The 20258-nt window shown below is 36.6% G+C and overlaps 6 protein-coding genes and 1 long non-coding RNA gene across 11 annotated transcripts; 6 read left to right on the plus strand and 1 right to left on the minus strand.

Moving 5' to 3' along the window:
- Window positions 1-14: 14 nt before the first annotated feature.
- Window positions 15-2248, plus strand: LOC110843264 (cytochrome P450 2D10). The gene is made up of 7 exons (XM_022089225.2): window positions 15-351; window positions 433-540; window positions 632-1180; window positions 1261-1441; window positions 1538-1655; window positions 1731-1875; window positions 1951-2248. Exons 1-7 carry the CDS (start codon window positions 117-119, stop codon window positions 2130-2132), a joined length of 1518 nt encoding a protein of 505 aa, XP_021944917.1. The 5' UTR covers window positions 15-116; the 3' UTR covers window positions 2133-2248.
- Window positions 2249-2367: 119 nt separating this feature from the next.
- On the plus strand, window positions 2368-4209 carry LOC118434410. The gene is made up of 5 exons (XM_035847881.1): window positions 2368-2749; window positions 2827-3061; window positions 3138-3332; window positions 3396-3632; window positions 3699-4209. Exons 1-5 carry the CDS (start codon window positions 2466-2468, stop codon window positions 3846-3848), a joined length of 1101 nt encoding a protein of 366 aa, XP_035703774.1. The 5' UTR covers window positions 2368-2465; the 3' UTR covers window positions 3849-4209.
- Window positions 4210-4305: 96 nt separating this feature from the next.
- LOC110845264 lies at window positions 4306-5728 on the plus strand. Its single transcript, XM_022091655.2, has 4 exons — window positions 4306-4523; window positions 4610-4783; window positions 4849-5132; window positions 5223-5728. The coding sequence occupies exons 1-4, from the start codon at window positions 4413-4415 to the stop codon at window positions 5617-5619; spliced, it is 966 nt and encodes a 321-aa protein (XP_021947347.1). The 5' UTR covers window positions 4306-4412; the 3' UTR covers window positions 5620-5728.
- A 112-nt stretch (window positions 5729-5840) lies between these two features.
- LOC110845266 (perlucin) lies at window positions 5841-8730 on the plus strand. Of its 5 annotated transcripts, XM_035847884.1 has the most exons (7): window positions 5841-6077; window positions 6153-6268; window positions 6351-6465; window positions 6560-7408; window positions 7488-7572; window positions 7875-7983; window positions 8044-8730. In XM_035847884.1, the coding sequence occupies exons 5-7, from the start codon at window positions 7534-7536 to the stop codon at window positions 8688-8690; spliced, it is 795 nt and encodes a 264-aa protein (XP_035703777.1). In that variant the 5' UTR covers window positions 5841-6077; window positions 6153-6268; window positions 6351-6465; window positions 6560-7408; window positions 7488-7533; the 3' UTR covers window positions 8691-8730. The 5 variants fall into 5 exon arrangements, with proteins under 5 accessions (XP_035703777.1, XP_035703776.1, XP_021947348.1 ...); XM_035847883.1 differs by having other exon boundaries at window positions 7875-8730; XM_022091656.2 differs by lacking the exons at window positions 7488-7572; window positions 7875-7983; window positions 8044-8730 and having other exon boundaries at window positions 5895-6077; window positions 6560-7096.
- On the minus strand, window positions 8668-10018 carry LOC118434411. Its single transcript, XR_004833994.1, has 3 exons — window positions 9372-10018; window positions 9192-9308; window positions 8668-9114 (listed from the first exon to the last, which is right to left on the minus strand). It is a non-coding gene; the product is annotated as an uncharacterized LOC118434411 (long non-coding RNA).
- Window positions 10019-12190: 2172 nt separating this feature from the next.
- Window positions 12191-13904, plus strand: LOC110845263. Its single transcript, XM_022091654.2, has 2 exons — window positions 12191-12350; window positions 12435-13904. Exons 1-2 carry the CDS (start codon window positions 12279-12281, stop codon window positions 13569-13571), a joined length of 1209 nt encoding a protein of 402 aa, XP_021947346.1. The 5' UTR covers window positions 12191-12278; the 3' UTR covers window positions 13572-13904.
- A 3404-nt stretch (window positions 13905-17308) lies between these two features.
- On the plus strand, window positions 17309-19442 carry LOC110845267 (acyl-CoA Delta(11) desaturase). Its single transcript, XM_022091657.2, has 6 exons — window positions 17309-17664; window positions 18021-18151; window positions 18237-18310; window positions 18378-18509; window positions 18598-18780; window positions 18847-19442. The coding sequence occupies exons 1-6, from the start codon at window positions 17406-17408 to the stop codon at window positions 19244-19246; spliced, it is 1179 nt and encodes a 392-aa protein (XP_021947349.1). The 5' UTR covers window positions 17309-17405; the 3' UTR covers window positions 19247-19442.
- Window positions 19443-20258: the final 816 nt, after the last annotated feature.

Genomic DNA, 20258 nt, shown 5'->3' on the forward strand with positions numbered 1-20258 from the left:
CCACACAACATAATTTGCACTTTCATCGAACTTGTTATAAATATTCTTCTTCTTGCAACCACTGTTTGCCCCAAATCATTATTAGATTTCTATCTATAAATCGAAAATATTTAGCAATGTTTGACATTATTGCACTCTGTATCGTGTTTCTATTAGCATACATTTTATGGAGGGATAACTTTAGTGCATCACATAAAAATACAAATGCACCAGGACCCATAAAATTTCCATTTCTTGGAAACATTCCACAGATTGCTCTCACAGGCGAGATTCTTCCATATATTGCGTTTGAAAAGTTATCTCATAAACATGGACCTATTATGAACCTCAAGTTGGGCACCATTGATATGGGTGAGCTTCAATAGTTCTCTTGTAAATCCACCAACTCTATCGAATAAAACAAAGGATGAACTATTTTCTGAAAATATACAGTTGTTCTCACATCTCTTGATGATATGAATGAACTTCTATCAAGAGATGAGACATCAGACAGATTTGGACTAGAGATGATCAAAGAAAGAAACGGAACAGAAGAGTTGCGTAAGTTTCTGCAGACATTGGTCGTAGGAAGTCTACATTATAAGTTATTTATATAAAACGAGCTAGATGCATAAATATTTACTACTTATAGGATATGGAATTGTGATATGTAATGGGCTCCCATGGAAAACAGTGCGTCGCTTCTCCATTCAAAATCTGAGACAATTTGGTTTCGGCAAGAAAAAAACAATGGAAGGCGTCATGTTAGAAGAAGCGAAAGAGTTGATTAGTCGGACTAAAGAAAAAGCTCAACAAAATGGCGGAATCCTTACAGTTGACATGTTTTTTAGTCTGAGCATCATCAACGCGTTATGGGCAATGGTGACAGGGACGAGATTCAGTCATGATAACCCCAGACTTCTTCACGCCCTTAAACTTAACTCTGACCTGTTTAAGGCCACCACCTTTGTTGGCGATATTTCAATGGCGTTTCCCATTTTTCGTAAAATCCTTCCCTGGATAACTAACAAGGCCTTTCTTTACCGAATTTCACAGGAAATTAAACTATTTGCAAAAGATATTCACGATGAACATAAACAGAGAAAAGATTATGCTCAAAACCCAGAAAGTTTTGTGGACATATTCTTAGCAAAAATTGACGAAGAGAAGAAATTGGCAGTAGAGGAGAGGATTTTCACGGGTGGGTGTACAGCAACTCCAAAAATACAACAAAAAATTAAAATATTCTACAAATATTTAACTCATATTTTCCTGTCACAGAGGACCAGTTTCATTTCGTTATTTCTGAACTGTTTCAAGCAGGATCAGAAACAGTGAACGGGACGTTATGCTACGCTCTGCTGTTCATGATTTTGAATCCACTCGTACAGAAGAAAGTCAGGGAAGAAATTAATACCGTTGTTGGTTTCGATAGGGATGTATCCCTGACAGATAGACCAAGGTCATTTTAAATTTTTCGTTCATTTATTGAAAAAATGGTGCATGTATGTGCATGCATGTATGTGTAGATAAATTACTTAATACACTTTTTCATCAGGATGTTGTATACACAAGCTGTATTGCATGAAGTTCTCCGGTTCGGTGTGATTGTTCCACTCTATCCACCAAGAGCTTTCACAAAAGACGTTGAATACAAGGGATTGTTTTTTAAAAAGGTACATGAACCTTGCTTAATCAAGTTTCTACTTTTATTTTATTTTATAATTCATTTCGCTCCTATGAATTGATAGGGCACCCCAATTTTTCCCAACTATTATTCCTGTACGGTGAGTAAATCTTTATGGGGAGATCCAGAAGTGTTCCGACCAGAGAGATTTGTAAGTAGTGATGGAAAGACTTTGATAAATACACAGAAACAGGCGCCGTTTGGGATGGGTAATAAATATTTCTCAATTATCAAAAAGTTTAAGATTTTCAGGATTTAGCATATATTTAAATATGCATTTTCAGGCAAGAGGTTCTGCATGGGAGAGACACTTGCAACGCCAGCCTTATTCATGTACTTTACGATGCTACTAAAAGATCTAGAATTTAGCCTGGTTCCAGGAGAACCCAAACCAAGGATAACACCGCAACCATCCATCTCAGCGACGCCATATCCATTTAAAATGGTTGTGAACGCTAGATTATGACATCGACAAAACATTCATGCTTTTAAATAAATAACTCTTTCCCCTAGTTTAAAGTGCTGAATGCACTTGTAATTATGCAATACTTATCAATTAAATAATTGAGATTCTCAACTAGTTTCTAAACTCGATTGTTATTGTAAATATGCACTGAATTACATATTCGGTTTAAATATTGTTTATTTAAATCGAATTTCACTTTCATTCTGTTCATTACATTCTTCAAATCGAGCTCAGTATGTACAAGTCGATAGAATAAAAGTATCATCGAACCCTTGCATACTTAAGGAGACCACAAGGATACTCTCAGAACTTGTGCGTGGTTGATAAGTCTGTATGGAAATGAGACATCATCTCCACGCTTCAAATGGATTCAACGGACACAGCATCGTAATTTCATGGAGACAACTTGCTATCGCTGGCTTCATTTGGACAGCCCTTGTCATTTATCTCACGTTGGGTAGAATTCTTACAGACGAGTGGAGACAGTTCCAAAATGAGGATCGATGTCAATGTCAGTGTCAGATACATTTGAACCCACCTTTCATTGGAGTTCATAACTCTGGGTACTCATCAAACCAGATTACTGTATCCTCGTTCCCGTCCATAATGAAACACAGGTCAGCTTTTATTTGTGACTGATTAAAGATAAATTGTTTAAAAATAGCAACTTTACAATAAAATTTCATCATTATAGTCAAAAAGATGATGTGCAGTTACCCCCACTGAGTCCCGAACAAATGTTAAGTGGCGAAATTCACTTGGACCAAGACGACCCTCGTTTATTAAATCACATTTGTAATGCCGTGCTACACCCTCCACCATTGAGATATGATCCAAGAAATGTAGTTCTCAGCGAAAAGAACCCCCACAAAAAGCCTGCAGTACAGCAACAGATTTATAGATATGTTATTAACATACTAAAAAACATGGTGAGAAAAGATGAAGATTTTCTGTCCTAAATTTTGCTCATAACGTGTGTGTACATAAATAAATTTAATTATCCAGACATCAGGGTTTTTCGTCGAATCGGGTGCTAACGATGGCGAACTGTATAGCAACACACTTGCTTTGGAAATGATTCATAATTGGACCGGGCTTTTGGTTGAACCGGATGTTAAACCCATTAGGAAATTGCTTCAACGTAAAAGAAATGCGTGGATAGCTCCGGTCTGCCTAAGCACGCAATCAGTTCCTGGAAAGGTGAGTGCGTAAATGCGTATGTATAACTGCTGTGAACTGATTTAATAGTTGTTAAAATTTTAGACTGAATTGCTACGGTCTGAAAATAATGACTTGTTGACACTAATGTCTAAACTGACCGTTAGCAAAAAGAAGACGTCCAAACCATGGCGTGGAGAAAGATTTAGCGTCGATTGCTACCCATTGTTTTCGCTCTTGGCATCGCTAAATGTCACTACGGTGGATTACATCTCGCTGGATGTAGAGGGTGCAGAACTATCAATTTTGAAAACTATTCCATGGAAGAAATTGCTCATTAAGGTAGGCAGATTGGAATCATGAACTAATTGATGGGAAAATGGTATTGAATGACTATCGTGAATGTAGGTGCTGTCCATAGAAGTCCCCCTAGGGCATAGCGTAAATGGGGAGATTCATGCGTACATGAGCATGACTGCTGGATATCGACTTGTTCATTATGTGCAAAATGACTATTCCCATGATAATATCTATGTTCATCCAAGCGTTGTAATTTAAAAAATCTTAAGGTTCGAATTATATTAATATAATCGCTTTCGATAAATATGTATGTATGTAAAATTAAATTATGTCAAGATTCCGAGTTAGGTGTTAGTTATTTGCATATACGCACTGTACAACTCTACATAGATACCGTTAGCGCAAATAATAGGTACATATATGATTAGGGCCTAAAGACACATGTCATGGTATATGCACGTGTTATCAGTAATTAACTGAAAATATATTGCGAGCTCCTGTCGATGTGATAATTTTAAGCTAAGCAAAGAAATAAATATCTTAATGGATTTGTCTGGAAGAACTATGCAATACTGAAATTACTTTACTCATTTAAGTTGTCATTCTAAATATGTGCACATATGCGGTGTCAATGCCAATTTCATGCAAGTTATTGCGAAATCTAAATATGTATGCATCAATTGAAATGAATGCTTGCTTGCTTCTTTCTGCCACTACCATATATAATGTCATTCTAAAAGAGTAACTGCTGCCACAAAGCACATGCTAATTTTCTGCTTGAACCGTCAGAAATCTAACTAAGTCGGTCCGAAAATTAATTAAATGTGTACACAAAATCAATTATCCCCCTTCGCATTTGTTGAAGTAGAGATTGGAGGTGGCAATGGAAACCTTGTGGAAACATTGGAATCCTTGATGCCATCGTCTGCCCAGGTGACATGAAATATCGTAAAACAACTCGTAAATAGAATCTGCAATATAAATGTATGTTACTTCAATATTAACATGTACATTTGCAGATGCTCAATATTCTCCGAATAAAAACACTGAAACTATTTAAGGGCGTTAACTCTTTCCGTTTCTACTCTTACGAACCCTTAGCATGCACTATACAACGGTCAATTGACGCATCATCTCGAGATTGGAGTGACACAAGTCGTCCGCTATTCTTGGTTTGTCTGATTTCTACCGAGGTAATTGGTTTTATTTGATAAACCACTAAAAATATTTGACTTAAGAAGGATTTATACTTTCACAGTACTCTATGGAAGGCGAAAGTCCGTACACCTACCGAATGATGTATAGTCGTGAAACACCCGATCCGTCAGACGAACTCCTAGCCACCGAATTCGCCAAGCTTATTGGAACGTCAAATGCATCCGGAGAAATGGTCTTTGCCACTGTAGATATGAGATATCGTCCATTTCTGTGCAAAATTGCAACGAAGTTTGGAAAGACGATGGACAGCATGGGGACGCGAACGTGGGCGTTGTATCTGCCCAAAGCCAAAGCTGATGGGTGGAAACGTGAGATTAAATACGGGTTCGCGATATATAGTTATTTAGATTAATTTTTTCAATTATCAGTTCAGTAATTAAAACAAAATCTCTCTTGAACCTTTTTTGAAAGCAGAGCTGGGAAAGATATCACCGTAAAACCCCTCAGCTCAGGTGACGCTACAACGGTGAACTCTCATTGGAAATGGGGAACCCTTGAATCTGATCCCCACATTCGAGATCAAATTGAGAAATTGCCTTCAGCCGGAGTGTTTTCGAACGATGACCTCGTCTCGTGGGGAATTTTATGCCTGACGGGGACCATAAGCGCGCTTCAGACTCAGGAATCACACCGGAGACGAGGATTTGGTGAACTAATCATGAAATCGATAAGCACTCAGATGATAGAACATGAAATGGTCCCGTTTTGTGAAGTTGAGCTGGATACAACGGCTTCGAGAAAAATGATGGACAAGTTGGGTTTCATCGTTGCTTTTGATGCTGCTTGGATGAGTTGGCCTCATAATAATTGAATGGATGAGGGAATGATTTTAGTCTGTCTATACTGTAGTCACAATTGTGATCACGAATTTACTAAAAAATAAATCAAATAAAAGCACACAAAATTTATGTACCAAATAAGATTGAGAAAGAGAATGAACTGAGCTTGATAAACAATATTAATAGTTTTGGCAATCTAAATACTTATCTTCGTGCATGTTTGACGTGCGTAGAGTACGGTCCCAAAATAATTTATTAAAGATTACACTATGATTTATGTACATTATCAACTGTATGGACAATGAAAAATAAGTCATCCATCATGACCCAAGGTTAATGTGTGAACTGTTAACCCAAAAATTGCATTATGCTAAATTATTCGTCGGCATGAAAATATCAGTGGTTGTGAGAAATCCGAATATCAAGTACGTTGGACCTTTGTAAATTAAAATGAAGTCAATTATTTTTCCTCTCGTTTTTGCAGTTTCAGGTATTTGTGTTTAAATAACAATGGCTTTATCTAAATATATGCGGAACTATTTTATATGAGATATTTATTTTTAAGGATCTCTGTTGTTAAACAAAGTAGGAGTGAAAGCGTCCGACTTTACAGGTATTTCTGCCGTAGACGTTGTCGCTGTTGTTGGTTCAAAGACGTTTTATAAAGATGCATCCAATTTGGTAAGTTGGTGGTATTTTCGACGTCGGCATAAATATATGCTATCTACTATAGTAAGTGAAATTTATATTTTATAATTTACAGTATGTTAGCTTCCTAGAATTTCTGCAGTTTTGCCATGCAAATGATATGACAACGTCAAGCATTGAGAGTGCCGAAGAACAAGCTGCCATCGTTGCCTATTTCAATGACACCCGATGTAAGTTTCCAAAATTGTGATATTCTAGATCGATCATAAGTATATAACAACGATTGTAGCGAATTTAATAGAGAGAATACTTAATTTTATTTAGACGTTGAATTTTTATGGCTTGGAGGATGGGATATTAACAACGAAGGTAATTGGCGTTGGATTGATGGTGATGCTCAGATGAGTTACACAAATTGGCTTCCAAATGCACCAAATGGAGGACTAGCCAAAAATTGTGCACATTTTAGACCATTTTCCCCCCACCAATGGTTTGATACTCCCTGTGTCAATGATAAAAATGTTGCCTTTTGTCACAAGATTACCACGTAAAGAACGCATTGAATTAACTTGATGAATATGGAAGCATTAACATATGTCACTTGATGATGTATGTAAATATAGCAATGTTATATCCTATTATTCTATAAATTCTCATGAATTGATACTAATCTATGTAGTTAGTAATTTAATTCAGCCAATTCAATTAGTAAAATTTAGATTGATAATTTGAAGGTATGTGACAAATAATATCAAATCAACAAATTATGCAACGAGATAATGCTTGAAACTGTATATATGTACATATGTAGAATCTGGATTCATCAACTAATAAAGCATACATAGGCGATTCTTTTTTAAATTATTTTTTATAATAACTCGGTAAGTAACTGGAGACGAACAAAATGGAAGACTGGCAATTATTGCAATCCTAAATACAAACCTTTCAACCTGCTACCCGTATGAAAATCGTGTTATCTTCATAATTCTGCAGTAAACTTCTGCCGGGTCTATTATGCAGAACGGTTTCTATATATCATGCAAAATTCCACCTACATAATTTGTACTCATACTACACAAGTTTTTCTGTAGAAAAATTGTCCAAGTTTCTGCTGGAAAGCTGTTGAAATTTTCATCCGGACCTGCTACGGATATGCCAGTCTTGAAAATATAAGTATGACATAAAACCTTAAATTTTAGTGGCAGTCAGGATAAGCGTAATTATCTGAACCAATTGTATTTGCAATTCATAGTTCCTCAGCTCCTCGTTACTATTGGCTGCTTATTGAAGACTTTGGAATGGGGATAATTATGAATTTGCATGAATATAAGTTACAAGTAAGAAATTTCTTGGACTAATTAGCTAGGTATTATTAGTTGTTGACCATATTTCTGTGATTATGATGCTTAATTACATTCAACTTCTGCTGAGAAACATTAAGCATTGTCATTCAGCATCTTTCTAAACGACATGTCAAATCATTCTCGCATTCCTTAATACATTTCTCACTACACAAGTTTTTGTAATGTACTACCAAAAGTTTTCTACACATTTTTATATTTTTCTGCTTGCTACCTACTGCCTCGGATTTGAATCCGTCTTCAAAACTCGGAAAGTCATAAATCGTTCTCTTCTGCAGTGTCTCGACGGGAATGTTGAAGGAAAGATTTATGTGCTGGATTGCAACACTGGCAATTTTCAAAACTGGGTATTTAATCATAATCTCACGATCCAAAACTACGCTACAGGTTTATGTTTACAATCCAAGAGAAAAGATGAAAGCATAACTGCAATGGGTTGTTCTTCAGACACGTCTAATCAGTGGTGGTTCACTCCAGACAACGAGATTCGTAATGTCGCCACAGGATTGTGTATGGATGCGAGAAGGTTTGAAAAAGATCTTCTAATTTCAACGGATTGTGATGGTGGTAACTTTCAGAAATGGGATGAAGAAATTCACCATCCAGTTCCAATAACGACAGAAATTACAAAAACAACAGTTAAACCATCGCCACCGACAAGCATTTCAACTGGAGGAGGTGATATCGTATTCGGAGACAAGATTGCTAACGCTGACACCGAAGTCAAGCAGGTTGAGATAAATCATGGAGTTAATCGCAACCAGCTACCGAAAGAGTCGACCGGATTCAGTCATATTGTTCAGGATAGTAGTTGGGGAGCATCTAGTCGAGATCGTCCAACGTCATTGGGACAAATGGCAGGAAATAACGATATTCTGCCCCCACTATCGCAAGGTGGGGACATTGTTCTGGGGGATAAAATTGCAAATTCCCACGTGAGTATGAAAAAAGTGGAGGTGAATCATCAAGCAGATGTGGCACGAGCACCTTCGAGAAATAACAATAAAATTTCCGGTGGAAATGTTGATGACGCTGTTGCAGATGCCAAAAAAGAGGGAGACGCATATGGAATTGTAGTATTACGAAAGAGATAAAACTCGATACGTAATAAATAATATTTTTAATTTTTGATAATATTTTTCAACGCTGAATTTACATACATATTTATTTATCTATACTAATTACCCATATTAAATTACTTAATTTAAGTCAAATTGTGTTTCATAAGGGAAGCAATGCGAATGGATATTTTCAATATTTGTAAACTGTTCTCTGGTATAATTATGTTGCATAAACATCATAACTCTGCCCTTTTCTGTAAACCACGATGGATCGGAATTCCTGTCGAGATATCTAATGGAATAGGGTTTTGACATCTCGCCTCATTACAATAGTCAAAGCAACATAATTGATTCCCAGGACAATCGTCGTCCGTTTGTCATTCTGGTTTAGATATTGTGGGGCAGAGCTGGCTGTAGTCCATCCATAGCACCGCCATGGGACATTGAGCGTTTTTTGCTAAAATATGAATTTTTATCACTTAATAAAATCTTCAAATGTTTCAATTTGAAACTTTCAAAGATAAGTGTTCTCACTTCGAGTTTCGCAAAGTTTCCTCACACATTTGGCCAATTTGTTTGGTCGTGGACAAATGCAAAGTCTACAGTCAAAATAAATCATGAGACTGTCGCGAGTGCAAATAATTGGCCTGGCTGAAATTAATAGAAACAATTAGACAATTTATCTACTACGTCAATGATGCCACAAAAGCTTACGTCTTTTGTCACCAACTGAAGGAGGAATGTTCGAGTGGACTGTTGACAAAATTAAAATTATAACTGAACATTTCAAAATGTCCCGCATTACTTAATTAATATGTATGCTTCGAATTTAAACTCTATATTTTTAAACTACTGAGATAACTTTGGGTGCACAGAGTACAAATCTAGATTGTTTACTACAAGGTCACATTAAGTCATACATAAGTATAAATTATATTTATATAATAGTTCCTGAACCATTGAATGAAACTGTGCGTAGTTTCATGACACCCATAAAATTACGATGTTCTTTGTAGTTCCGATGTTTTCATCACGATTGGATTTTACATTCTTTTAAAACAAAATACGGAGAGAACAATGGCAAAATGTTAAGGAAACCATTAATAATTTTGTTCCTACGTATGTATTGTTAAAAATCGATGAATACATATATATTTAGACTTAAGCTATCACAAATTGGTTAAAATTGAACGGATGTGGGTACATATATACAAATAAATATTCAAGTCCTAGAATTTGATGGAATCGGTAAAAATTGTTGCTTGCAATTACATATGTAATTAAAATTTCATAAAATTCCATGATCCATATGGGAGTGTCCATAAATCACGTGATCGATCATAGGGGGGGGAGGGGTCTGAAATTTGTCACCAATTATCACCAAGGGGGGGGGGGGTAATGGTCGGCAGTCACGTGACATGCCACGAAAAGTTTATCTTTTAATTTCTGAGGTCAGTAAATGTGAAGAGAGTAACAATAAAGTCTCTTCGCATACTATCACGCGCCTTAAATAAATTTAATAATATGTATTTACTTAATAGTGAACCTCTTTTATCTAAAATTCGTTATGCGGCGTATTTTTAAATTTTTACTTGACAATCTTGGGTCTGGTTTGCATATATGTACCACTCTTCCAAATTTCAGTAAACATTAATAGAACTCTCATTATTCTTTCAGAAATAAAGTGTATGCAGTTGTCCTTAAAGTTTAAGTTCGGGTACACTCTGTGCATCCTAGTGAGCGAGTTGACTTTTTCTCCTCGCCACTTACCAGTAATGTAAATGATTTTTGTCACTAAAACTTCTAATTTGCAGCTAATACAAAATGGATTGATTTCGTTTTGGTGGCAATAAATTCCCAAGTTTGTGATTTACAATTGCTATGTTGCATAAATTCCATAATAAATCTCGGTGAAAAGTATTGGACTGAAACATGATATGAGTCCATGTTTCAGTTCAATACTTTTCTCTGAGATTTATTATGGAATTTATGCAACATGGCAATGTTAAAGCACAAACTTGGGAATTTATTGCCACCAAAACGAAATCAATCCATTTTGTATTAGCTGCAAATTAGGAGTTTTAGTCGAAATTTTTCTCCTTTTCTGGTTCGCGATGCCCCGTTTTCAGTGTGGGAACGGTCACTCTCAAAACCCAAAGCAACTTTTTGCATGCAACTGCCTGCATTGTTTACATGAAAATCAGCTGCTCTCTTCGCCCCGCCCTCCCTCATTAAAAAAAGTCTCTCAGCACACAAGGAGACGCAACCGTCGTCTCTGTCTTTTAGTTATGAGACTTTTTCAACGTATATGCACTCTTAAGATGTCATGAATTACTTTGTATACTTACTCATTAGTATTAAATAATTCTTTCGATAATTTTAAAATTTAATTTAACTGGATTTAAAAAAACACAGGAATATTATTATTGGATTAATTTGTGCTATGGGTTGTCATGTCGGAAATAGGTCAGTTTAGCGAAAAAACTTTTTGCGAAAAAAATCCGCCACAAAAAATCACACTTGGCGAAAAATAGGTTTCATGCGTTTTACAGTAAGTTAGGTTTATTGTGTAACCTGTCACGTGACCACGGGGGGGGTAATGGATTTATCACCATTGGTCACCAAGGGGGGGGAGGGGGTCAAAATTGTCCAAAAATCGATCACGTGATTTATGGACGCCCATCTGAAAGCAGCAGTTTAAGTAATACTATGTCATATCATGCCATTAGAATAAGACTCAATTATTGCCTCATAGATTATTAGACATCTAGTATGTAACTTCCTTCGCACTACAAAATGACTTAAACTACAGTTGAAAGTTCATATTAATAACCATGTATTTAACTATTTAGCTGCATATTTAATATTTACTAGCGCTTTGATCTGTAAATGTGCACACGCTACAATATCGTGAAAAACGTATAACTACCTATCAGTGATTCGAGCTTTAATTAAGTACTTTCAGCATTAGTACCAAAATAATTTAAGAAAGTAAGCTTAAAAGTCTTATAATAGTTTAAGGCGAATTTTGTTCAATGAAGTCATTACATTAATTCCTCTTTAGTAGAGAAATAAATTGTGCATAAGCTCAAAACCACATAAATTGTTGAGATGAATAATGAATTGCATCTCTACGTTTGGTGTATAAATAGGTTTTGCAACTTCCCGTTCGGCGTCATCGTTGGTATCGACCATACAATGGAAATGTTTTTCTTATTTTATTACTGATTATATTCTGAGTATTTAAAAACAAACTTTCGAATGGAAACACAATTCGTTTACAGCGTAATATTTTTTATGAGTCATTTACTTTGATCCAGGGATTCAGTAGTAAAAGTCTCCATGCCGCATCCTATCCGTGTCTGTGGTTTAATTGAATGTTTTCAAATGTTAATTTAATTTTAGCCTTGAATTTGTGATCAAACAGCTACAAACCAAGCAATATGTACCTCAATATGTAAATATTTAATAATCAATAAAACGGTATTTTCGTGAAAATGAGTAGTTGTTGATTTCCTTATTTCGCATACAGCATACTTTATAAGTCAGTTCCATAAATAAAGGAACGAGATAACGATTAGAAACTTGAGACTCTTCTACTGAACAAAATAGGCACACAAAATGCTTGTTTTGATTTTTGCACTAACTTTATCAATTACCGGATCATGCTTACAACGTGATCAGTGGAATCAGGTAAATATTTATATTAATAAGTAGTAATTATTTTTATTTTTATACGTAAAAAAATGGTGCTTAATGGAAAGTTCCTCCTCGTAGACGCATCTCAATAAAAGGGACGGAAAATGTGGAAATTATCCAACTTCGTGCATTATACATCACGTTTACGGCAGTAAACGACCATTGGCACCACTGAAAGAAGACTCTAGATCACTATCTGACTTGTACAAAGCTGCTCTTTCAGAGGGTGGGAAATTGCTCGTGTATGCCGGTGGGGATACGCCGAGTCAATTAGATTCCATCAAGTCCGCATTTGTCGACAGATTTCCAGGAATTAATCTCGAGATTGTGATCGACTTTAGTAAATACCATAATGCCCGCATAGACAACCAGATAAAGCTTGGGACTCTCCTCCCTGATTTAGCACATCTGCAGACGTTGCAAGACTTTGACCGTTGGAAACAGCGGGGTGTTCTTTTACCATACAAACCAATTGGGTGGGATTCCGTGTACCCTCAGTTTAAAGATCCGTCCGGGTATTACACCTCTATTTATGTTGACGCATTTTCAACCAGCGTGAATAAAGAAGTTCTTGGACCCAACGAGGAAGGTTGGCCTACAGAAGCGGAAGACTTCCTTAATCCAATGCTCAAAGGGAAAATTGTGTCAACTTATCCAAATGACGATGATGCAGTGCTCTACTGGTACAAGATGGTAGTGGAGAAATATGGCTGGAGTTGGTTGGACCAGTTTATCAAAAATGAACCACTTTTCGTCAGAGGAACCCAAGAACCATGGGATCTGGTTTGGAATAGCTCTGCAAAAATTGGAGCAACTTTCTCCACGGATGGATTCTTGAAGGAGAACACAGATCCAGTCCAGTTTATTCTGCCCAAAAAAGATCCTTTCGTATCTTGGGGGCAAAGAGCTGCTATTTTCAAAGGGACACAGAACTTGGCAGCTGCACAGCTTTATCTCAGTTGGTGGTTGGATATGCAGACGCAGAGGGACACTTGGTACATGTGGAGTGTTCGAAAAGATGTCCCAGTTCCGGTCGGATTTAAAAGTATTTGGGAATATCAAGGGCAAACAGACCCTGTAGCTTTTCAAGAGTGGATGCGAGATCGAGGAGAGGTAGAAAGGTTCAAGTCGCAGGTCACACTTTACGTAGGCGAGGTAAAGGGGGATTTACCGACGGGTAATTTAGGTCTCTTTCCAGACAAGATGATAAATTAAGTAAATGCGTAAATACAAAATTACTCTACACACATCCTCGTATCCATTGCGCTATGGAAATAAAATCCACGTCATTCGTCAACCTTTATCATACATAAACGCGTATTATTACATCCTCTTCCGTTTATTAGAATCAAGGTCCAATTAGTTGTCTGTACAGTAATTTGAGTGACTCATTCTATCGCAAATTGCATTTTTTACCTCGAATTGTATACACAAATATCTGGACTTCGCTCACGATGATGAATTGTTTAATTGCACGTCGGCTAGTACATAAGTCAATAGGAAAAACGTAATTGAAATAAAGAAAGTGTCACGTGTCACTAAATTTTATATTTTGCATATAACAACACGACGGCATCTGATTAGTTACATCAGCCATTATCGATGACTAGTGAAATTGCATAAGAAAATGTCAAGATCATTGCTAACCATCATAAAGCAATAATTTGTGGATATATTTACCTACATATGTATTAGGGTAAGTATATGCATGCATTATCTCTATTTCGTTAGTGATTGGAGCAGATTAAATAATGATGTATTGCACAATTTCAAAAGGTAATGAAGCGATCCACTTCTATGATTGAGTTGGTTTACATTTGTTTGTGACCAGTTCTTTCAAAATTTCATAATGAAAATAGCCATAAAATTGATAAAGGTACTACATCTATTTTGCAGATTACTCTGGTTTTCTAGCTGTAATACATTTTATCTACATTGACTTGTACTAATGCTTAAACAGTAACTTGGTAGTAGGTATTTAAGGGTCAGTCTACAAGTAAATATAATTATTATTTTTATATAAAAGTCTCTTGGACGTGTGAACATAGGTACCATTATGCAAATCGACACAGTGATTTTGATTTCAACACTTTGAAAATTACTCGTGTTAATGTAAAAAAAACTATTGTTATAAGGCGACCAATCACTGTCTGTGTTACAAAAGCTCTTCATGAAGAGTAATGCACTTTTATAATTTCAACGGTCGTGGGTCATAAATGAGACAATGAATGTCAAATGTCGAAATCTAGAAAAATTGGCGAGTGCATGGTCATTATCGGTAAACTATTATTAATGGCATGCTAGTAAACTCAACAGTTGTCTATCTGTCGGCTGATTATCTGTAGCAAAATACAAAAGGCGTTAGGACATGGTTTTGACGAATTCATACCTTAATTGCGGGATGGTTTTTAGTCGTAAAGATTTCTAACTTTTTTTATTTGAAAGCCCATGTCTCAAACTATAGGTAAGCATATCTGGCTTCCGATTTTGTGTACTCTGCGAAATGAGGCAAGGTCAAATTTGGAGAGGTGTCCTTTTTTAGTTTTCCAAACCAGTGTTCTTATAAAATGGCGTTGAGCGATATATTTTTTTCTGAGGTCCTGATGCAAAAATCGTCTTTGCGACTATTATCAATGGACTTAGCATGCTTTTCACTATATAAAACCACTTTTGCCTTATGCTTATCTTTTAAGTCCGTTTTGCAGTCTAATTTCATACTTGTCCTAATGGAATGCGCTCTTTAACGCAACTCTTCCACTTTTAAGGCCCCCACATTTTACGACTTTGATGCTAAAAATCCTTAACTGGTTTTTATCCAAGGTACATATAGTATATTGCACTGTAAGTACTTTTGACAAAATTTTGATAAGTGGTTATACCCCACGGACTGAGTTTTCATCAGACCTTATAAAATTTTTGGAAAAGTTCCCGTCGTTTTCGATGTCGAACTTCAGAAATAATTTAACTAACCAAAACGCAATAATTTTATTATTTTGGCACTTGTACCTTGTAGATAAAATAGTTCTGCAGTAGGGGACACAAAAAGATTATTAAAATTTATTTTCGAAAAAATTTTACCATTAATTTTCCAAATAAGTTCACGAGTTTTTTAGGATTCCGCGACAGCTGATTAACTCGGGTCCTTCTCTAAAACTGTTTATACAAAATCTTGACTGTTTGTTTTAATATTACTTAGGACACTTCCAGCTTTACCCTCAATCTTCATTTGACCCAGTCTGTCCGTTTTCAAGGTCAGCAGGTCAATTTCCCGGTGCACGGTCCGATTTATCACTTTTCATGGAAAAGTATCAGCGACGATGGAGGCCCAACATTATGTAATTCATGTAGATTCTTTTATTATTTCATGCAATGATTATCTAGGGTTGTAATATTAACAATCATCCACCTCTGACCTCTTGGGTTATCATGCTATATGAGTAATTCAGTTTGGAAAGTGTTTTTTTGGCTCCTTCCAACTCTGGGGGCACTGGAGGGGGCATTTTTGAAGCTATCGCCCTAAAATTTTAAACATATCTTTCTGAGAGTATGATCTTACAGCCTACAAAAAATCAGTTCAAAATTCAACTCCCCGCCAGAGATATTCATCCGCGAATTCGTCAAAACCATGTCCTAACGCCTTTTGTACTAGAAAAAATTCTTATCTCTTATTCCACTTTGATCTGAAACAGCAGTTGTCTAGAACACTTTAAACGATGTACATAATCATGATGCACATATGATATTTACATGAAAGCCTTTAAAGACATTATTATTTACTGCAATTTATTGAAGTAAAAACTGGCACAGGTTTTATAGCTCATAATCGTACTTGACCCTTTCCTATGAGTGATTATTACATAATTAAAAGTACAATGCAATTGCATACAATGCAATTACAATGGCAGTAAATAACCGTTTTGGAAAAAATTAAAGATTGTCAAATTCCAGAAATAGGTAATCCATAAATTCAATGAACCATTAAATTGGACATTAAGGTTTGCTATTGTTGATTCTCTGCAAGTGGCGCAATTTGCGTCACAAGAAGGTACATGACCTGAATGACTCAGTATGCATGGTTGCTGACGCTTGTGTTGACAGACCGCTTGTAGGCGCAAGTTAAAGAAATGCAAGGTTGCAATTGCATAAAAAAATTATGCTTTCGTAATAATTCGCCAGCAATTATTAGATTCTTCAATCTTAGATTTTTTGAAGTAACCATCGTCTGCATATCGAAATTCACTAATAAATGAATGTAACATGCTTCACAATTATGCAATTTGACTACATTTTAGCGAAAATGCATCACTTAATTAATATGCAAGTCTTACAATATGATTTAATCGCATAATCTTCCATTTGTAAACAAATAACGAACGTTTGATAAGGAAATACAGTAATGACAAAATTTCACTAACCATACATACAAGCATCCTTCTGAAATCTGCACATATAAACAAGGAAGCCTTCCCTTGAGGGCTAATATTGAAGAAATAATATACTACAAAAGTGGTTCTGTCGTGCTATGGTCGTCTACGTACGGAGAATCATCCCAATGTCTAATCTTTAGCAAGGGGTGCCGTGGTTTGGTTTGGTTTGGCTATGACGTGAATTTTTGATAAAGCTGCAAAACATGACTAGACCACTACATGAATCTACCGTAATAGTTGAATTATCTGTGCAATTTGATGCTGCGAGGTGTAGGCAGGCCAAAGATGTGTAGAATTTTGAGGGTAATGTTTACGCTATACATACATATTTGTTGCTGCTAGTTAGTTGTTTGACCCAAATTATTATGCGAATGCAATCTACGGCTTCAAATCATACAATTTTATTTCACTATAGGACAGATTACCTGCTTTGCTTGAGAAAGACAATTCCAAATGAACGAACCTTGGTGGACTATGGACACAGTTTGATATAGTGGAAAAGCATCTTTATAACTTTAGGTGTGACGGTGGACCACAGCATTTCGACAGCGGACGTTGTGCATAGACAAGCAACGACGAGGCGAGATTCGAGGAATTTTTCAAAAGTGTTATAGTTCACGGCATGTGCAAATTGGGAACGGACAAAAGTTCAAAAACTGGTGATAAGGGTGGTTCTAAAATGGCGAATACTCAGCAAGCCGCTCCCGTTGGGGAGTTGGGATTGAAAAAGTGGAAAATGCAGGATTTTGTTCCGTTCGGAATTCCAATGCATTTGTGGAATGGAATTGTGCTTCTCGGACCGGCCCATGTTTTGGGATTCTACGGCTGCTACCTGGCTTTCACTGGACAAACCCCTAATCCATGGTGGAACTTTCTATTTTGTAAGGATGTGAAAGTTTACATTTTTAGTGCAATTTTGCACATGTAGCTGTGGGGTAGGCAATAATGCGTAGCAGATATGAACAGGTTTTGGTTGTGGCTAGAATTTCTTGGTAACGAAGAACCATAATTAAGGCTAGCATTTTCGCATTACTTTTCGTATGTATCCTTATGAGGATTCAGGTTAAGCCAATCTTATGTCTGGTCGCAATTTTTGATCTCGTTCCTGTAATCGGGGTATTTAGGATAATGCAGCTTTATTACATGTGCCACATCCCTACTTGTGTAGATTTGTTTGCTTGAGTTTGTTAAATAAAATGTGACGAAAACGAATAATTATGAATTTGACTAATTACAGTCATTGTTTATGGATACTGGGGCGGAATCGGAGTGACAGCTGGGGCACATCGTCTTTGGACACACAAGTCTTATAAAGCAAATACGCCATTGCAAATTATGCTTATGCTCCAGCAAACCAGTGTTTTGCAGGTTTGTGTTGGATTACGAGTTTTTTTTTAAATTTAGGCCGAATCAGTTGTGAAAACTATATGAATATTTTATACATATTTCGTAGTATCCTGTCATCAAGTGGTGCCGTGACCACCGGATCCATCACAAGTACACCGACACCAACGCTGACCCGCACAGGTACACGATTAAATCTCTCAAAGGAATCTGGTCCAATTTGTGACACTTTTGTCATTTGCATGCACAGCGCAGGGAGAGGCTTCTTTTTCTCACATATCGGATGGGTCCTCAGCCCAGAGCATCCTGACGTGTTGAAAAAGGAGAAAACCATTCCCATGCAGGATCTTGAGGATAATCCAATCTTGGACTTTCAAGCAAGGTAAGTGCATGCACAATTGGAGTCCAATGCTCAATTACTTTTAAATTACTTTAATATAAGCCAAAATGATGTTTCATTCATCTTGCAGATATTACTGGTGGCTCGTTCTTCTCACTCTTTACATCATCCCGTGCGCCTTTATGATGGTCGTTTTTCCGCAGCCCCTGTTCCACATCATTTGCATCAATTACAGCAGATGGGTTTTGACCACACATATCTCAGCGTGTGTTAATTCTGTGGCCCACTTCTTCGGTTCTCGTCCCTACGACAAGTGAGTCTTTGAAATTGCAGTGAAACTTGCTAATTATCACGTTCACGAACATGTCCTTTCCTCTAGGTCGATATCTTCCGTGGATAACAAAATTCTCTCCATCTTCACCGTCGGGGAGGCCTGGCATAACTACCATCATGTGTATCCTTACGATTACAAGACTTCCGAGCTACCGTTTTATCGATTTAACGCGTCTACTGCCTTCATCGACTTTTTCGCCTGGTTGGGATGGGCCACTGAATTAAAAACCGTTCCAGCTCAACTCATCCGTGATCGAGCACGAAGAACGGGAGACGGAAGCTATCCTGATACTCATCACCATTCCGAACCAATTATTGACGAGCATGGAGAAATTTTGCCGACAATGATTGAAGGGAAGGAAGCATCGTGGGGCTGGGGAGACGAAAGTATGGCGAAGGAAGCAGAGACGGTCACACGCCTCTTGAGACTATCAAAGTGCTCGTAATCGTAATGCATGCATTTATAACTTGTCACAAAAGCACTGATTTAGGTCAAAGTTATATTTTTAGTCTGGCTGTGTGTAAATGAACAAACGAGTAATAGTTGATGGACGATGATTATATTTGTATTCGTGTAGATATACTTTCATACGATTTAATGATAAACAAATAAATAAATAAAGACATGTAATGGGAGATAAAGCAAGGTCCAAAATCATTGTTATTTCTTGGACCCATGCATACTTTATCACGCTACATATTCATTCACAAATGCATATCAGAAGGAAGAATCACACTATGAAGAAATGTTTTTGCAATATCGCTTTCTTGCCAATTTACTTACAATCATTTTATGTCAGAAGATCATCATGCACATGTGTCCATTAGAAAGTTGTCGAGTCTCGAGACTTGAGGTCAGGTACAGATGTATTATGTATCTTACTCTGGTTGCGTTTATTCTATATTTTATCAAAGAATAGGAGAGTATTCAAAGCGAGTTTTTGCAGTTGAGGAAATTACTTTAGGCACTAAATGACGAGTAGGATGCAAACATGCTGGTGAGCTATATGGAGATGGTCACGGAATCCATCTAGTAATTCCATAAACTTAGTGGTATTTTTTAGGTCAAGTTCCACACATATTTATGACTTAGTCGATGAGATGTTTTAAGTCCAGATCTGTTTCATGGTGGATAGGTCGTCGATGTGCCATCAGCTACATGCAGATATGCACGAATGAGGTAACTCTTCAACGATGAGTCATCATGAACAATACCATTTTTATAGATAGATTTCCATACATTATTAAGTAAACAAGCTGCACAATAGTATTTGTGCAAGGTTATGTGTCCTCCGAGAGCATTGTGAAAATAAAACCTAAAGCGACAAATTACATATGTATGTATGATGCTTAACATGAAGCTGTGTTGCATGGTCATGATTTCAGTGGTAACTGACCAAATTAAATTATATCCTGAAGTTTTTAAAGAAAAGTCGAATTCATTGTTATTTGCGTGTA

The sequence above is a fragment of the Folsomia candida genome, unplaced genomic scaffold (assembly GCF_002217175.1).
Source record: "Folsomia candida strain VU population unplaced genomic scaffold, ASM221717v1 Fcan01_Sc002, whole genome shotgun sequence".
NCBI classification, from domain to species: domain Eukaryota; kingdom Metazoa; phylum Arthropoda; class Collembola; order Entomobryomorpha; family Isotomidae; genus Folsomia; species Folsomia candida.

What these genes read in the sequence shown, in the direction of transcription:
- LOC110843264 (XM_022089225.2), top strand. Translation starts at nt 117, where the DNA reads ATGTTTGACATTATTGCACTCTGTATCGTGTTTCTATTAGCATACATT. An exon ending in GTTGGGCACCATTGATATGG is followed by an intron (nt 352 to 432) that starts GTGAGCTTCAAT and finishes GAAAATATACAG; the next exon opens with TTGTTCTCACATCTCTTGAT. An exon ending in AGAGGAGAGGATTTTCACGG is followed by an intron (nt 1,181 to 1,260) that starts GTGGGTGTACAG and finishes TTCCTGTCACAG; the next exon opens with AGGACCAGTTTCATTTCGTT.
- LOC118434410 (XM_035847881.1), top strand. Translation starts at nt 2,466, where the DNA reads ATGGAAATGAGACATCATCTCCACGCTTCAAATGGATTCAACGGACAC. An exon ending in CCGTCCATAATGAAACACAG is followed by an intron (nt 2,750 to 2,826) that starts GTCAGCTTTTAT and finishes TCATCATTATAG; the next exon opens with TCAAAAAGATGATGTGCAGT. An exon ending in TTAACATACTAAAAAACATG is followed by an intron (nt 3,062 to 3,137) that starts GTGAGAAAAGAT and finishes TTAATTATCCAG; the next exon opens with ACATCAGGGTTTTTCGTCGA.
- LOC110845264 (XM_022091655.2), top strand. Translation starts at nt 4,413, where the DNA reads ATGTGTACACAAAATCAATTATCCCCCTTCGCATTTGTTGAAGTAGAG. An exon ending in TTTGTCTGATTTCTACCGAG is followed by an intron (nt 4,784 to 4,848) that starts GTAATTGGTTTT and finishes ATACTTTCACAG; the next exon opens with TACTCTATGGAAGGCGAAAG. An exon ending in AAACGTGAGATTAAATACGG is followed by an intron (nt 5,133 to 5,222) that starts GTTCGCGATATA and finishes TTTTGAAAGCAG; the next exon opens with AGCTGGGAAAGATATCACCG.
- LOC110845266 (XM_035847882.1), top strand. Translation starts at nt 7,761, where the DNA reads ATGTACTACCAAAAGTTTTCTACACATTTTTATATTTTTCTGCTTGCT. An exon ending in GATCCAAAACTACGCTACAG is followed by an intron (nt 7,984 to 8,043) that starts GTTTATGTTTAC and finishes GTTGTTCTTCAG; the next exon opens with ACACGTCTAATCAGTGGTGG.
- LOC110845263 (XM_022091654.2), top strand. Translation starts at nt 12,279, where the DNA reads ATGCTTGTTTTGATTTTTGCACTAACTTTATCAATTACCGGATCATGC. An exon ending in AACGTGATCAGTGGAATCAG is followed by an intron (nt 12,351 to 12,434) that starts GTAAATATTTAT and finishes TCCTCCTCGTAG; the next exon opens with ACGCATCTCAATAAAAGGGA.
- LOC110845267 (XM_022091657.2), top strand. Translation starts at nt 17,406, where the DNA reads ATGTGCAAATTGGGAACGGACAAAAGTTCAAAAACTGGTGATAAGGGT. An exon ending in ATGGTGGAACTTTCTATTTT is followed by an intron (nt 17,665 to 18,020) that starts GTAAGGATGTGA and finishes GACTAATTACAG; the next exon opens with TCATTGTTTATGGATACTGG. An exon ending in ATCTTGGACTTTCAAGCAAG is followed by an intron (nt 18,510 to 18,597) that starts GTAAGTGCATGC and finishes TTCATCTTGCAG; the next exon opens with ATATTACTGGTGGCTCGTTC.